Below are 18,781 nucleotides of genomic sequence, written 5' to 3'. Positions count from 1 at the left end.
CGTCATTAGCGGCCGTTTCATAGCGCAACATAGGGGACACGGGAAGTGACGTGTAAGTCCTTCACGCGCTGTCCAAACTACATGAACGTTCTGGCTCGTGTGGAAGGGTCGGAGTCCGGCGGCGGGACGGAGCCGCCACATGCCCGACGCGCGTGGAGGTGCGAGGGCCCTCCAACGCTGCTTGCAGCTTTAATTAGGGCCCGAGCACCAAGCGGTGCGAGGACCCTATTGAAACTGCGTGGGGGAAAAACGTGCAAGGGAGGAAAACGGGCCAGTACCCAGAAACCAAGAGGTGTACGGACCTCATAGGCCCCGAGCAGGTAGGCCTCGAAAAAATACGCAACATGGCAAAAAACCAGCCAACCAGGGGGCTCGAAACATAGTTGAAACTGTGTGGATTATTATTATTATTATTATTATTTTTCTTCCGACGAAAGACATGCAAATTTGAGGCCCTGAACATGCATGAAAAGTCAGGAAAATTTGCAGACGCATCAGTCCTGGCGAAAAATTTCGTATTTTATGGGTCTCATAAATGGGTGTCGCAAAATGGCTCTACAGCGCCCCCTGCAAATTTCAGCGGACTAGCCCCGGGACTGCGTTTCACCTAAATGTACAGAATTTGGTACATATATGCAGGACGATGGGATCTACAAAAAAGTCTCTTGGAGCGTTGCCCTAAGTCAAACAGGAAGTCGGCCATTTTGAATTGCGTGTCAAAAATGTGTGAAATATAAGGGTTGTAAATGAATGAACTCGTCCGAGGGGGTTGAAGCGATCGACGTCAAACTTGGTCAGCTGGTAGAAACAATATCAAGGATGAAAAGTTATCAAAGGTTTCTACAAAACTTTAACGGTTTGGGCGTGGCGAGCTGTCAAAATTCTGTGCCTCGCCGTCAAACAGGAAGTTGTTAATAACTTGACTGTACGTGATCCAATATGCACCAAACTTCACATGTCTGATGGGAGTCCCGCCCTGAACACGTCTACATGTCAATATTCAATCTAAGTCACAGCGCCACCTAGTGGTGACAGGAAAATTTATGTTTTACGCTAGGATGGCTCAAGACCAGCCAGTTGATCGTATCCACTTCAAATTTGGTCAGGAAAGCCTCAAGATATTGATGTTGGTCTGGAGCGAACGCCGTGACTCTCTGTCAAAAGCTGTTGCCGTGGCAACGCAGACACTGTTGATTGGAATTTTTTTTTCGCCATCAGAATTAAAAGTCCTGTAACTCCACTGTACAAGGTCCTATCTTCACCAAACTTATACAGTTTGATGACTGTCCACCTCTGAAGACATGTACATGCCAATTTTGAACCATAGTCATAGCGCCACTTACTGGCGGGAGGAGGTACATGTCTTCTTTCTCGGACGTCTCTCTCTCAGCAGGTTAACCGCAGACACTTCAAATTTGAGCCAAACATTCTCAAGACGTGGTTGATGCAAAGGTATGAAGGGCTTGAGGTTTCGCCAAACGCTGTCACCGTGGCGACGCCTCGTTCGCCATGAAAAACTAATTTAATTTCGAAGCTTATGCATACGTGCACACTCACCAAATTTGGCATGCACGTCAGGAGGCCTAAAATGAGTAATCTTATTGGGTTAACAGGTTTGGGTGGGCCAAAATGGCTCTACGGCGCCCCCTACAAAACTTTGACGAACTAGCCCCCAGGCTACGTTTTACCTACATCTACCAAATTCGGTATACTTATGCGGGACGATAGGACCTACAAAAAAGCCTCTTGGAGCATTGACCTAAACCCAACAGGAAGTCGGCCATTTTGAATCAAGTGTCAAAATTTCAGCCATTTATAGGGGTCGTAAATGAGCGAACTAGTCCGAGGGGGTTGAAGCGATCGACTTCAAACTCGGTCAGCTGGTAGAAACACTATTCAAGATGAAAAGTTATCAAAAGCTTTATATAATCTTTTACGGTTTGGGCGTGGCGAGCTGTCAAAGTTCAGTGTCCCGCCATGGCATTGAAAGTTCTTCTAAGTTGACTGTAGATTCTCCAGTGTGTTTCACACTTCTCATGTTTTGTCTGAAAAGCCTCAAGACCTTCACAGTGTAGTCAACACTTCATATACTGGAATATAGGACGTCATTAGCGGGCGTTTTCTAGCGCAACATAGGGGACGCGGGAAGTGACGTGCAAGTCCTTCACGCGCTGTCCAAACTACACGAACGTATTGAGTCGCGTGGAAGGGTCGAAGTCCGGCGACGGGACGGAGCTGCTGCACGCCCCGACGCGCGCGGAGGTGCGAGGGCCCTCCAACGCTGCTTGCAGCTTTAATTAGGGCCCGAGCACCAAGCGGTGCGAGGACCCTATTGAAACCCGAAGGGGAAAACGAGCAAGGGAGGAAAACGTGCAAGTACCCAAGAACCGAGAGGTGTACGGACCTCACAGGCCCCGAGCAGGTAGGCCTCGAAAAAATACGTCAAATGAAAAAAACCAGGCGACCAGGGGGCCGAAAACATAGTTGAAACTGAAGGAATTATTATTATTATTATTATTATTATTATTATTATTATTATTATTATTCTTTTTATCCACAATGAATCGCTAATTTGGGGGCCTGAACATGCACGAAAACTCACCAAAATTTGCACAAAATTCAGACATGGCGAAAAATTACGTATTTTAAAGGTTTCGCAAATGGCCGTGGCAAAATGGCTCTGTAGCGCCACCTAAACTCAGCCCCGGAACTGCGTTTTATGTACATGTACGAAATTCGGTGGGTTCGTGTATCTCTTCAGGACGAACAAAAAAGTCTCTTGGAGCGATGACCTAAACCCAACAGGAAGTCAGCCATATTGGATTTTTCACGCATTTTTGGCGATTTACAGGGGACGTAAATGAACGAACTAGTCCGAGGGGGTTCAAGCGATTGACTTCAAACTTGGTCAGCTGGTAGAGAAGGCCTCAATGATGAAAAGTTATTAAAAGTCTTGTTATTACTTTAACGGTTTGGGCGTGGCGAGCTGGCAAAGTTCAGTGTCTCGCCATGACTCGCCATCAAACAGGAAATTGTTAATAACTTGACTGTACGTGATCCAATCAGCACCAAACTTGACATGTCTGATGAGAGTCCCGCCCTGAACACGTCTACGTGTCAATATTCATTCTAAGTCACAGCGCCACCTGGTGGTGACAGGAAACTTTATGTTTTACGCTATGATGGCTCAAGACCAGCCAGTTGATCGGATCCACTTCAAATCTGGTCAGGAAAGCCAGAAGATGTTGGTGTTGGTCTGGAGCGAACGCCGTGAGTCTCCGTCAAAAGCTGTTGCCGTGGCGACGCAGACACTGTCGATTGAAATTTTTTTTACGCCATGAAAATTGAAAGTGCTGTAACTCCACTGTACAAGGTCCTATCTTCACCAAATTCATACAGTTTGATGACTGTCCGGCTCTGAAGACATGTACGTGGCCATTTTGAACCATAGTCATAGCGCCACCTACTGGCTAGAGGAGGTACATGTCTTCTTTCTCGGACGTCTCTCTCTCAGCAGGTTAACCACAGACACTTCAAATTTTAGCCAAACATTCTCAAAACGTGGTTGATGCAAAGTTATGAAGGGCTTGAGGTTTCGCCAAACGCTGTCACCGTGGCGACGCCTTGTTCGCCATGAAAATCGAACGTAATTTCGAAGCTTATGCATGCGTGCACACTCACCAAATTTGGCATGCACGTCAGGAGGGCTAAAATGAGTAATCTTATTTAGTTCACGGGTTTCGGTGGGCCAAAATGGCTCTATGGCGCCCCCTACAAAACTTTGACGAACTAGCCCCCGGTCTACGTTTTACCTACATGTACCAAATTCGGTATACATATGCGGGACCATAGGACCTACAAAAAAGCCTCTTGGAGCATTGACCTAAACCCAACAAGACGTCGGCCATATTGGATTTTTCACACATTTTTGGCCATTTACAGGGGACGTAAATGAACGAACTACTCCGAGGGGGTTCAAGCGATCGACTTCAAACTGGGTCAGCTGGTACAAACAATATCAAGGATGAAAAGTTATCAAAGGTTTGATATAATCTTTAACGGTTTGGGCGTGGCGAGCTGGTAAAGTTCAGTGTGTCGCCATGACTCGCCATCAAACAGGAAATTGTTAATAACTTGACTGTACGTGATCCAATCAGCACCAATCTTGACATGTCTGATGAGAGTCCCGCCCTGAAGACGTCTACTTGTCAATATTCATTCAAAGTCATAGCGCCACCTAGTGGCAAGAGGAAGTGCATGTTTTATTCTCAGACGTTTCTCTCTCAGCAGGTTGATCACAGACACCTCAAATTTGATCCAAACATTCCCACTACATGGATGATGCAAAGTTATGAAGCTCTTGACGTATTCTCAGACGCTGTCACCATGGCAACGCTGTTCGCCATGGAACAGGAAATTGCTGTAACTTCACTGTACATTATCCAATCTCTTTCAAACTTGTCACGCTTAATAAGAGTCCTGGCCTGAAGACATCTAGATGCCAATTAGTGACCACAGTCATTGCGCCACCTGGTGGAAACAGGAAGTAACACGTCTATGGCAATGATCATTTGATTTGCATGAAATTTTCAGTGTAGTCAACACTTCATATACTGGAATACAGGATGTGATTAGTGACTGTTCTCTAGCGCCACATAGGGGACGCAGGAAGTGACGTGTAAGTCCTTCACGCGCTGTCCAAACTACATGAACATTCTGAAAGCGCATGGAAGGGTCGGAGTCCAGTAACGGGACGGAGCCGCCGCACGCCCCGACGCGCGCGGAGGTGCGAGGGCCCTCCAACGCTGCTTGCAGCTTTAATTATTATTATTTTTCTTGTGTATTAACAAAGGCTAATTTGGGGGCCTGAACATGCACGAAAAGTCAGGAAAATTTGCACAAAATTCAAGCACATGAAAGATTTTCGTATTTCATGGGTTTCGTAAACGGGCGTGAAAAATTGGCTCTATAGCGCCACCAAAACTCAGCCCCGGAACTGCGTATAATGTACATGTACGAAAGTTGTAGGGTATATGTATGGTTTCAAGACGCACAGAAAAGTCTCTTGGAGGTATGCCTTAAAACCAACAGGAAGTCGGCCATTTTGGATTTTATGGCGAAAAGTAGGGGTCGTAAATGAACGAACTCGTCCGAGGTGGTTGAAGCGATCAACTTCAAACTTGGTCAGGTGATAGAAACAATATCTAGGATGAAAAGTTATTAAAGGTTTGGTATAATCTTTAACGGTTTGGATGTGGCGAGCTGTCAAAAGTTTGTTCCTCGCCGTCAAACAGGAAGTTGTTAATAACTTGACTGTACGTGATCCAATATGCACCAAACTTCACATGTCTGATGAGAGTCCCGCCCCGAACACATCTACATGTCAATATTCATTTTAAGTCATAGCGCCACCTGGTGCTGACAGGAAACTTTATGTTTTGCGCTATGATGCCTCAAGACCAGCCAGTTGATCGGATCCACTTCAAATTTGGTTAGGAAAGCCTCAAGATGTTGATGTTGGTCTGGAGCGAACGCCGTGACTCTGTGTCAAAAGCTGTTGCCGTGGCGATGCAGACACTGTCGATTGAAATTTTTTTTTCGCCATCAGAATTAAAAGTGCTGTAACTCCACTGTACAAGGTCCTATCTTCACCAAATTCATACAGTTTGATGACTGTCCACCTTTGAAGACATGTACGTGGCCATTTTGAACCATAGTCATAGCGCCACCTACTGGCGGGAGGCCGTACATGTCTTCTTTCTCGGACGTCTCTCTCTCAGCAGGTTAACCACAGGCACCTCAAATTTGAGCCAAACATTCTCAAGATGTGGTCGATGCAAAGTTATGAAGGGCTTGAGGTTTCGCCAAACGCTGTCACCGTGGCGACGCCCTGTTCGCCATGAAATACGAATTTAATTTCCACGCTTACGCATACGTGCAGACTCACCAAATTTAGCATACATGTCAGGAGGCCTAAAATGAATAATCGTATTGGGTTAACAGGTTTGGGTGGGGCAAAATGGCTCTACGGCGGCCCCTACAACATTTTGACGACCTAGCCCCCGGGCTACGTTTTACCTACAGCTACCAAATTCGGTATACTTATGCAGGACGATAGGACCTACAAAAAAGCCTCTTGGAGCGTTGACCTAAACCCAACAGGAAGTCGGCCATTTTGAATCAAGTGTCAAAATTTCAGCCATTTATAGGGGTCGTAAATGAGCGAACTTGTCCGAGGGGGTTGAAGCGATCGACTTCAAACTCGGTCAGCTGGTAGAAGCAGTATTCAAGATGAAAAGTTATCAAAAGCTTTCTATAATCTTTTAGGGTTTGCCCGTGGCAAGCTGTCAAAGTTCTGTGTCTCGCCATGGCACCGAAAGCTCTTCCAAGTTCACTGTAGATTCTCCAGTGTGTTTCACACTGCTCATGTTTTGTCAGAAAAGCCTCAAGACCTTCACAGTGTAGTCAACACTTCGTATACAGGAATACAGGACGTCATTAGCGGCCGTTTCATAGCGCAACATAGGGGACGCGGGAAGTGACGTGTAAGTCCTTCACGCGCTGTCCAAACTACATGAACGTTCTGGCTCGTGTGGAAGGGTCGGAGTCCGGCGGCGGGACGGAGCCGCCGCACGCCCCGACGCACGCGGAGGTGCTCGGGCCCTCCAACGCTGCTTGCAGCTTTAATTATTATTATATTTATTTGCAGTCTTTGCAGGGGGAAACGGGGCACAAGGGATACTCGAAAACTCACCAAAATGTGCAACCATTTCAGGAGTGGCGAAAAATTAGATATTTTGTGGGTGTCACATATGGGCATGCAGAAATGGCTCTATAGCGCCCCCTAAACGGCAGCCCCTGACACCACTTTGAGCTAGAAACATGCAATTTGGTGAGCACGTGTATGACATCCAGGCGCACAAAAAAGTCTCAAGGACCCATACCGGGAAATGAACAGGGCGTCCAGTATTTTGCATAAAGTGTCAAAATTTGATGATTTCTGGCCATTTTAGGGGTTATGAAAAATCTAACTAGTCCGACACCGTTCATCCGATCAAGCTCAAATTTGACTATGTTGTAGTGGAAGACTTAATGATGAGAAGTTATCAAAGGCAGAGTAGAATATTGAACGGCATGGCGTGGGCGGAGCCTCAAACTTTAGCCTTCGCCACAAAACAGGAAATGGATCATAATTCGGCTGTAGATGATCATATCTGAATGAAAGTTATCACGTTTGATGACAGTCCGGCCCTGAACACATCTGTAGGACAATATTCACCGACACTCATAGCGCCTCCTGGTGGCAACAGGAAACGTCATGTTTTACGCCGTGGCGTCCACAGACGAGACAAATAAGCAGATCTACTTCAAAATACTGTCAGATGATCCTAACGTCTTAGATGAAGCTTTGGAGAAAAATGTGTGAGTTTTCGTCAACGTGGAGGGGGTCTGGCGTGGCGGCGAAGTTCGACCCTTCGCAATGAAATTTCGATCACCCATAACTCGGTCACACAAGCTCCTATCTTTACCAAATTTCCTGTGTTTAATGGCAGTCGGGGTCTGAACAGCTGTGCAGGACAATTTTGAACGATAGTCATAGCGCCACCTATTAGCGGGAGGAAGTGTCACGTTTTACTCTCGAATGATTATCTCCCAGCAGGTTAATCACAGACACCTCAAATTGGGTGAAAACCTTCCCAAGACTTTGATGATGCTACGGTACGAAGGACGTGAGCTTTCGTGAAACGCTGTCCCTGTAGCCACGCCTCCTTCGCCATGAAACTTACGTTTATTGTAAAACTGGTCAAACGTGATTCAAACGTCATCAAACTTGACGCACGCATGAAGAGGCCTAAAATGAATAATCTGATCTGGTTTATGAGTTTGGGTGTGGCAAAACGGCTCAACGGCGCCCCCTGCAACATTTCAACAAAGCAGCCCCCGCGCTACGTTTGACCTACAGATATGTGCTTTGGTGAGTATATAGAGAATTAGAAGACCTACAAAAAAGTCTCTTGGAGCCACGTTGTAAAGCCAACAGGAAATTTATTATTTTTAATAAAGTGAAAAATTGAATGGATTTTTGGCCATAAATAGGGTTCGTAAATGGTCTAAATACTCCAAGGGGGTTTATCAGATCTCCCTCAAACTTGGTGTGTGTGTTACCATCATATTAACGATGAAAAGTTATCAAAAGACTGTGTAGAATCTTAAGGGCGTGGCCGTGGCGTGGCGTTTCGTTTTCAGAGCAAAAAGTTGATGGAAAGTTGATGGACAATGTCCAAGTACAGTTTAAACTTCACCAAACCATCTCAAATGTAGTGAAAACATTCCCCAGACTTTGATTATGCTATGCTGTGAAGCTCGTGAGCTTTCGTGAAACGCTGTCCCTGTGGCCACGCCTCCTTCGCCATAAAACTGGAGATTGCTGTAAAACGGCCAGGTGTGATTAAAACCTCACGAAACTTGCCACACACATCAAGAGGCCTAAAATGAGTAATTTGATCTGATTTATAGGTTTGGATTTGCTAAAACGGCTCAACGGCGCCACCTACAATATTTTTTCAAAATTTTAACAAAGCAGCCCCCGCACAGTGTTTCACCTAGATGTTTCAAAATTCACTGTGTATATGGCCAATGCCAAGACCTACAAAAAAGTCTCTTGGGTCCATGTCCTAAAACCAACAGAAGAATTATTATGAATTTTTTAAATTGTGTCTAAAAAGAGGCTCCAAGCAGGCAAGCTACACCGACCTGAAATGTGGTCATTTTAACCTTTTAAATCCTCCAAGATGCTTCTTTGACAATCTTTCTTCTTTCAGTGTAACTACATGCATGGTAAAAAACAATTCACTAGAAATAGCAACATTTATTCTGCACTTATTTCATCTGCCACCACAGGGCAATACTGGCTTTCTAATGGATGTAAACCTCTTTGGAAGGAGTTAAAAATGTGTTTTCAGTGTGTGTTACTCTACTGCAACACTAATAAGGGAACATCTTATAGTATCTGATCTCATGAACACACAGGTTCTTTGAATTCTACGTGTTTTGTGTACATTCTTACTGACTGACTAATTCTTCCACACATCAAATGCTGGATAAGAGTTTAGGATTAACGGACATCCACGTGCCCTCATTGCCTCACGGTCACGGCAACAGCCGCAGACGACAGGATCTCAGTCTCTCGTGACAAAGATGGTCAGATTTATGTGAAACTTTGGAGCGATAGGCGTGACGTACGCCTGGCTTCCGTGAAGGCTTCCGTGCAGACGTCACACAAATTCGCCCAGCCTCAGCCGAACCGCGCGGCCACTTCCGCGGCTGCATACGCCCCGACGCGCGCACATTTGCGAGGGCCCTTCAATGCTGCTTGCAGCTTTAATAATATGGTGAAGTCCAATAGGTCCTCGCCGAGTGATGCTCACTCGGGGCTCGGGCCCTAATGACAACATGTATTGCATTAAAAAAAAAGACCACACACAAAGCTTTTCTGTACTCGGGTGACAAACTGTGACAAACAGGAAAAGAACTACTTCTTTGTATGAGGTACAGTGGCTATATCACAAAAAACGGTAAATGGTTTGTATTTGTAAAGCGCCTGTCCAGTCATTTCGACTACTCAAAGCGCTTTTCTATCCTCAATCATGAACCTTATGTAGACTGCACTGTAACCACATGTATGAATACTCTCAGACTCAAGAACAAATTATACTGAAACATTAGGCCTATACAAGTGAGCTGGTATTAGTTGAACAAAGAGAGGAAGGAGGAGTGTTCCCTGTATTGAAAAACAACACACGTCATCCAGTCCAACAGGACGGAAGGAGGGGGAAGGAGATGGTGCTGGGAGGGGACCTGGGCCACATGCCTGAATATAAGCCTCACCAGGTCAGAGGTCAGGCAACAATACCACCACATACTACTATGCTCAACAATACTACCTCAATAGGGAGAGCACACACAGCATATAACCAACATCATTAAAGAAAATCAGGATCTCTCTTCACACAACAGAACCACAGAGACATATACAGCTTCTTATCAGCTGTACTCATACACATTATGTATTAAATATTCTAAAAACTATGTTTTTACAGTTACACCATTACAATCATTTTTAGACACACTTCCCTCAGGGATCAACCGGAGACCTCAGAATCATTCAGCCACACACCCCTAAAAAATTATTCCTGAGCCAAACACACATTTCGCCTCTCTACCTCCTATTCAAGTCTATTCAACCACAGAGAACAGAGGTTGGTCCAAGGAATGGTTTAAAAAAAGACAACCAAAGTTGTAGTGTTACAAAGCTTCTTGTACTCAGTGCCAAAATGTGACAATAAGTTTACATGCACAAAATGTTTTGTTTTTGCCCTTATTCCACCAATTAATGTGTCACACAAAAATATGGAGAAGTAGAACAGCTGGAGCCGCTCGTGGTATTTTGCTTCTTTGTGTCAAATTAGTGATTTGTTCAAGTGAGAGTCAGAGTTGAAATATTTGCACATATCCAAAAACACTTTAATATCCATCTATTGTCCATAAGGCTTATCCTTGAGGTCGGAGCCACTTCCAGCTGACATTGGGTGAGAGGCAGAATACACCCTGAACTGGTCACCAGTCAATCATGGGGCTGACACACAGAAAACCATTCACCTGTGCAGATTTAAATGGGGTACATTCCTGCTTCAGTATAAAGAGCACAGAAATGCCTATAATCAGATGGAAATAACAGCTGTTGTTTTTATGTTGTTTTGTGAAATTAATACAGAATTCATATGGAAATGGAAGATTCTTAAATCAGAATATTAATCTATATTGTGCAGTGCAGAGGTTAAGGTCATGACATCCAAGCCAAGAAACCTCATCAGATTACACATTTCAAGCCTCCTGATATGTGTGCCACATTTTGTGAGTTCAGAGAAATAGTTTCCTCTTTCAGGCGAACAATGTGTCGCCATGGCAATTGCATTTGATGAAAACTGAGTTAGCATCATCAATGTCTCAGTACTTTTTTGACAAAACTTTAGATGGCTTTGCTTCATCTACAGCGAGGGACACATCAACGTATATAACATGTAATTTCCTGTTGCCAATAGGTGGCACTATGACTATGATTCAAAATTGGCCTATACCTGTCTTCAGTCTGGGACTCTTATTGTGAAATTAGATAAAGATCACAGAGAGAACACAGCAGGTCTGAGATCAGTGTTCTTTACCCTGAATGTGCATATCATGTTTAACACATGACGCGTCCCACTATCACAAGGTTACTGTACCTTGCAACCTTAGCTAGCCCAACAGTCAGTAACACAGATACTTTGTGACATTTAAGGGTGTTAAGGAGGAAAGGTAAAAGCCAAAAAACCTGAGACCATTTTTTCAGACAGCCAAATACTGGACACTTTGGACATGAGGAAGACTGCTAGCATTGTGGCTCCACCAAGACCACGAAGTTAGTCCAGCCCAGATCGATGGCGTAGAGCTACCAAGCACTTCGTCCTCGGTATAGCCATGCACCACATCCCCTTAACAACAAGAACAGTCCAGGACTGATAATATTACTTCAACCAGAAGTAAACAAAGAGCCGCTAGGTGGAATCCCAAATGGATACTTGCCACTGGACCTCAGAACTTTTCAGTAAAATATATTTTAAGTAAAACACTAAGGACAGGACAGTGTGTTACAGACCCACTGCCCTCTGTCCTTGCCCAAGGACACTTCAACATGCTGACTCATAGGAGCCGGGGATCGAACCGCCAACGATTGATGGACGACCTACTCTACCTCTGAGCCACAGCTGCCCCGTGGTTAAGACGGTCACAGTTCTTGCTCATGTTCTTGTGCCTTTTGCTTCTTCTGTCATGCAAATCAAATAGGTTTCCACAAAAGCTGTGGATAAAATTGATCAGTTGTTTTCACAACATTTCACACTTTCTTAGCTTAAGTAATGAAATATAAACTCTTCTGAGATGTTTTGTTACTCAGACATGGTTACAAGACAAAATCAAGGTTAAGGCCAGAAGTGCTATATGCAAGGTAAAATATTATTTACTCTAATCTAGATTTAAATATATCCAATTTTCTCTAATGTTTAACCCTCAAGTTTGACCTAGTGAAAGATGACAGCAAGCCTTACACCAGTGGCCAAAGTGCATACCAGTCAAAAATAGACTGATAATATGCTGTGAAGGGAGATTGGAGGGGAATGTTCCACACACACAGGTGGTCAATGAGCTTAGAAGGGGTGTAAAACCAGACATCAGCTAACTTGTACTTATCTTTCAAAATATTTGTTCATCTATTAATTTCCACCCATCCACACAAGCATCTCTTGTGCTGGCACAGGACAGCTGTGGCTCAGAGGTAGAATGGGTCATCCATACACATAGATGCATAGACACTGAAAACCAACTTAAACCAAGTCCATATAGTGTTATTTATTATCCTTTAGCACTTACAACATTAAGCATTTGGGTGGAGATTAGTTTGTACTGATTACCTCTAGATATTAGATATTACTTTTCGTTCATGTTATTTCAAAAGCTGCTGTGGTCCCATATTATAGTTATCATATTAGAGTATTGGGATTTAGCAACACCTTACTCCACACATAAGTGGAGTCAGAAATGACCAGTAACCACATCTGTAAATATATCCAAAAAAACTACACTTATATTGCATGCTTTCAAATGGTCAATAAAAATGTTCTATACATTTTGTGGTTAAGGATCTTAAACTTGCATTGTCCTTCTCTTTATACTGTATGAGTAATGGAAATGTCATTATTATTTCACAAGAAAAGAGTTTCAGTCTAATGACGAGATTCAAAGATTCAAGATTCAAAGACTTTATTGTCACATGCTCAGCAGTTACATGAAGCAATCACTGGCAGTGAAATTCTTATGTCTCTAGTACCAGTAACACTGCTGTACGTAAGAAATATAAATACAAGTATAAGTAAAAATAAGGTATATACAACTAAGAAAATAAAATAAAATATAATGTACAGCTAAGAGGTGCAAAATAGGGCAGTGCAAATTGTTTGCAGACTATGTGCAGTTTAAGAGTCTTATGGCCTGGGGAATGAAACTGTCCCTGAGCCTGCTGCTGCGGGCTCGGATGCTGCGGTACCGACGGCCAGACGGCAGCAGGCAGAACAGTTTGTGGCTGGGGTGGTAAGAGTCTTTGATGATACTGGTGGCCTTCTTCCTACACCGCTGGGTGTAGAGGTCCTCCATAGATGGCAGCATCTACCTGGTGATGTGCTGTGCAGTCTTCACCACCCTCTGTAGAGCCTTACGGTTGAGGGCAGTGCAACTGCCGTACCAGAAGGTGATGCAGCCAGTCAGGATACTCTCAATGGTGCACCTGTAGAAGCTGCAGAGTATCCTGGAGTCCATGTTGAGCCTCCGCAGCCTGTGGAGGAAGAAGAGCCGCTGTCTTGCTGACTTGGTGATGAAGTCAGTGTGGTGAGGCCAGGTCAAGTCCTCGCTGATGTGAACCCCGAGGAACTTGCAGCTGCTGACTCTCTCCACCGTTGTCCCATTGATGAAGAGGGGGGCATGTTCCCCTCTCTGTCTCTTCCTGTAGTCCACGATCAGCTCCTTTGTTTTGCTGACGTTGAGATGGAGGTTGTTGTCCTGGCACCAAGATGTCAGGGCTCTGACCTCCTCTCTGTAGGCCGTCTCATTGTTGCCAGTGATCAGGCCTATGACGGTCGTGTCGTCAGCAAATTTGATGATGGTGTTGGAGCTGTGGGTGGCCACACAGTCATGTGTGAACAGGGAGTACAGGAGGGGGCTGAGCACATGGCCCTGGGGGGCGCCAGTGTTGAGTCAGGGTGGAGGATGTGGTGCTGCCGATCCGCACAGCCTGGGGTCTGCCCGTCAGGAAGTTCAGGATCCAGTCACAGAGGGTGGTGTTGAGACCGAGATCACTGAGTTTGATGACAAGCTTCGAGGGCACAATGGTGTTGAATGCTGAACTATAGTTCACATATGTGTCCCGCTGCTCCAGGTGGGAGAGGGCAGTGTGGAGGGTGAGGGAGATGGCGTCTTCAGTTGACCTATTTGACCTGTAGGCGAACTGAAGCGGGTCCAGTGAGTCAGGGAGGGAGGAGGTGATGAATCCTTTGACTAACCGCTCAAAGCACTTCATGATGGTGGAGGTGAGTGCTACTGGGCGGTAGTCATTCAGGCAGAGGGTTTTGGGTTTCTTAGGAACAGGGACAATGATGGTCTTCTTGAAACATGTGGGGACTACAGACTGGAGCAGTGACATGTTGAAAATGTCTGCAAAGACATCTGCCAGCTGATCTGCACACGCCTTGAGGGCTTGGCCAGGGATGCCGTCAGGTCCAGGAGCCTGGCGTGTGTTAGACCGTTTGAATGATTTACACACGTCTGCCCTGGATATAACAAGTGGGCAGCGGGCCTCCTGGGTCTTTTGCACCTCCACAGCCGGGGAGTTGAAACTTTCAAACCATGCATAAAAAGTGTTCAGATCATCTGGAAGAGATGCAGACACCACCTCAGTACTGCTGGTCTTCTTTTAATAGTCTGAGTGTTTTGAGACCAGCCCACATCTTCCTGGTGTTGGAGTCTAAGAGATCTTTGTTGGCTAGGAGATATGCAGTTAGTCATTTTACTAATGATCTTGTGCAGCTCTGACTGGGTCAAACTGGGGTCCTGTAGTCTTATCAGAAAGAATTCATAAGGAGGGGGGATTTCTCCTTTTTCTCACGTACTTTCCTTTTGAAAAGTTAAATGACAGGGCACAATCCAACCTGTGATCAAACACGTGTGGATCATCTGATATTCCCAGGCTGACTATTTGTCAAGACAGGTTGGATGTGTGTGCTTAATAATCATTTTCGAATCACAGTTCTTAATGACTTGAAAAGCTGTTCCTACACAGCATGTGAACATTTATAGTTCAAAATCATCCTGACCAGGAAATTACACACTTGCAGGTTTTGATAGCATGGGAATATACTAAAAATCATGAGAGACAACTTAATGGTCTGGCCACGACAGTCCTGTGCTATCAGCCCTCTGAAGAGCCCAGAGACGAACTGGACCACAATAAGAAGCGTTTAACAGAGGGATGCTACAGCTTGCTTACTGCATCCCTGCCATGTGGTATAGCTATCTAGCTAGCTTATCAGAGCTAGCCCAACACAGCACTGAACAGGAGTCATGTGACCCTAATAGACAGATGTCCTTGAGACAAAAAGTAATGATGCAATGGAATTTGAAAATTCTCAATCATCAGCTTCCTGTATGTTGCCTGCGGAACAGATTTCCTGTCTTGGTTGCATAACAAAGTTCACTTCACATCTGTTGTTTTGTGCTGAGGGTTTGATGGGACCATCCTTGACTGTGTGAGGAATAGCTAAAAGCTGCAGTAAGCAATAATATGTCATTATCATTTTGAATGTCATTAACAATATCAAATTGGAGCCTTTGTATTTAGTTTGATTTGGACAAGATTTATCTAGATTTTTGACAAACAGCCAATCAGAGTGAGCTGACATGTAACTAGCCAATTACAGCAACTCTGCGCAAAAAAGTTTCATCTGGGTTCCACAAGTTTTGATTCCTCCTTTCCTCTCTGCTAAGCTCGTCAGCACAGCAACGCAGCAGCACTTGGTGTCATGCATCCAGAAGCTGTGTTGTGAGAACTTGTAAAGGTATGGCAACTTATAATAAATTTCCAATTCCTCCTACAACAACACATACAACAGCATAAATATACATTTCAGTTAGCAGCCACAGAGATGAATGCCTTGTAACAGCAACAGTTATTCATGGAGCAGAGCTAGAGCACAGCTAGCTGTCTCATTCTGCTTGCAAAAGTTATGCTGTAGTAGTTATTACAAACTAGCTCATTTGACATTAATTAGGCCCGAGCACCAAGTGGTGCGAGGACCCTAATTAATGAAATTCGTGGATGCAAGACATGCAAGGGAGGAAACATGTCAGTACCCAAGAACCAAGAGGTGTACGGACCCCATAGGCCCCGAGAAGGAAGGGGTTGAAAAAATATGTGAAATGCAAGAAACCAGGCAACCAGGGGGCCAAAAACATAGTTGAAATGCAAGGAATTATTATTAGGGCCCAAGCACCAAGCGGTGCGAGGGTCAGAATCCAGCAACAGGACAAAGCCGCCGCACGCCCCGACGTGCGCGATGGTGCGAGGGCCCTCCAACGATGCTTGCAGCTTTAATTGGCATTATTATTCAAAACCTCTGTCCATGAATCTGTCCATTAGTTTTCTAGGTACAACCAGAAACTGTATAGGAAAGAGACACTCCACTTAAGACTCATTTCCTGTATCTGTGTGACATGGGTTTGGCCACTGCCCAACCCCTTTAGGAGACCTGAGCCCAATAGGGGAAGTGACCATGATCACAGAGGACGCCCCAGTGTTTTGCACCATAGTAAACCCAGTTTGGACCCAGTTTTCACAGGATACATATCTTCTGAATATTCTGATATTAAAATGTCATTTTTTAGACAGACAGATAAGGAGAGACCTGCCTCTGTTTCAACAACACACTCTCGCGAGTTCATTTCTGAACCATCTCCGATGGTAGGTTGTTGAAGTATAGCCATAGTCACTAACAATAAACAGCACCATTGTGCATTTTAATGCTAGCCGAAGACAAACAACTGTCTTCAGTGTACTTTGAAGCTATTTATAATAGAAAGCTTGTCACTCTACATGTGCTCCACCAGCTTATTCTATCAAGTTCAAAGCTATTAAGCATGTTAGGTAATAGCAAAAACAGGCTAGTAGTTGTTTCTAGACTACCTGTCATTGAACAGCAACTCATATTAAAATACTTAACAGCTGTTGCTAATCTGAACTCATGTTTCATGTCAGTAAGGGAGTAATGTGATCAAATAGATAAAGATATATTGTTTCTGTTCCTTGTTGTTGTTAGTCTTCACTTTATTATATGAAGACTTTCAAAGTGCATGTTAATTATAAGTCTATCAAAATACACATTTGTAATCCATGTCCTTTGTTGAGGACAGTGGGACTTTATCATGTTTAACCATTTGCCAGACTTCAGGAAACAAGAGCACTGAGGGAGGCAGAAAAGACAGAGTTAAAAATCAATGAGGGAGAGTAAGATTTTGAGAGTAGGATGAAGAGAGCCAGACAGTAGAGCAGATCTAACATTTTATATTATATATATAAATTTAGATTTGTTTCTAAATTCATCAAATGAGAAAGAATTGAAGAGCAATGAATTTTGCATTTTCATGCTTTATTGAATAGGACAGCTTAAGACTGACATAATAACACTAGAGTGGTCTCTTACCAGGATGCCTATAATGTATGTTTTTGGAAAAGATTGACCCACATGTCATAAACAATAAATAAAGAGCGTATTGATTTTTTTTTTTCTTACATAGCCTGGTTTTGTTTATTACTTAAACAAAACCAAAAAAAATTCTATTCAAACATTTTCTCTTCCAGATCTCAGGAGGCAGCCCCCTTAAATTAACTGTAGACCTCACACTTTCAACCCAGCATCAACTTTATTTAACTCCTTCTGTGCAGTGTCAGCTCTGCTTTTTCATTCCTCATCAGTGTCTTGACTGCAGCCATGTAGTTACCCATGTTATTACAGAATATCCATGTAATGAAATGACAGACGGAGTTTATTGTGTGGAAAAGATCATGTTTCACTAACTGGAGTCTTTGGGGTCATTTCACTTGAAACATGGACAACAGGCCTTGCTGATCTGGCTTAACACCCTTCGGCTTAGTAACATATCTTGTTTTATTTCAAGGAATTTTACCTCAGTCCTCACATTAATGCCAAACTAACCAGAAACCACAGCATTACTGTGCCTTTGTAATAATCCCACCTAAAGCAGATATATGTAACAGTGAGGTGAGGTGGGCCTGATTACACTTTAATAGCACATTGATGACCTTCACCTGTTGGTTGCTCCTGGTGGCTGTAGGCAACTTTTTGAATGTGTTGAGACTCACCGGTTAATCCAGCCAGTGAGTCGTCCAGTCTGGGCAGGGAAGAGGACTTCTTCCTTTCGGCCAGCCGCATCCGGACCTGCTCCCGGACTCTCCTGGCTTTAGCCACCGGGTCCGGAGACGGACCGTCCGAGGGAACCACATAGGCTGTGCAGGAGGAGTTGGGCTGAAGAGCAGACAGAAAACAGCCATCCGCCATCGCGATACTCATCGTCACGACAGAAAACCAACAAGCTTCACCAGGGCAAAGTCAGAAAAGTCCCTCCGTGGGCGCGGCTCGTCCACTGCGGTCTGTCTGCTACGAAATGGACGGACACCCGTTAGCAGCCCAGCTGTTTGGAGGCGGGACAGCTAGAACCCTCCTAGCCTGTCTGTCTCCTGCAGACCTGCTTCATGTGCAGTTGATTTGCAAACGTTATCTGTGAACATAATATAGAAATCTTTCAGTTTGAATGGTCACTGATAACATACATTAGTTTTCCACCAGACTACAGCATTACTGAGCTGCTGGTTCAGGTTGGAGAAATATCCTGTTCTGGTTTAGTAGAAAAATAATAATACAAGTATTCTGCAGTGACGTGGAACCTCAGTCTCTTGCAAACATTCCTCCTTAACATCCATCCTTTAAGTTGTCTGACAACAGAAACAAAAGTGTATTATTACTAATATATATTTAAAGTCATTTAAGTCACTATCTTTACAATATTCTATTCTATTAATATTTTTTCTGGAAAAGGAGCAATTCTACACTATACATGTAAAGAT

General features: G+C 44.2%; 1 protein-coding gene across 1 annotated transcript in view; it reads right to left on the bottom strand.

The window, feature by feature from the left end:
- Positions 1-18,301, bottom strand: part of LOC139199544 (plakophilin-3-like) — a 211,589-nt gene extending 193,288 nt beyond the window's left edge. The window contains exon 1 of the mRNA XM_070828588.1: positions 18,020-18,301. Coding sequence (XP_070684689.1) covers positions 18,020-18,227 — 208 coding nt within the window. The 5' untranslated portion in view covers positions 18,228-18,301. The remainder of the gene's footprint in view (positions 1-18,019) is intronic.
- Positions 18,302-18,781: the final 480 nt, after the last annotated feature.

The sequence above is a fragment of the Pempheris klunzingeri genome, chromosome 1 (genome assembly GCF_042242105.1).
Source record: "Pempheris klunzingeri isolate RE-2024b chromosome 1, fPemKlu1.hap1, whole genome shotgun sequence".
Classification (NCBI taxonomy): Eukaryota; Metazoa; Chordata; class Actinopteri; order Acropomatiformes; family Pempheridae; genus Pempheris; species Pempheris klunzingeri.
This window is presented reverse-complemented; position numbering and strand designations above follow the sequence as displayed.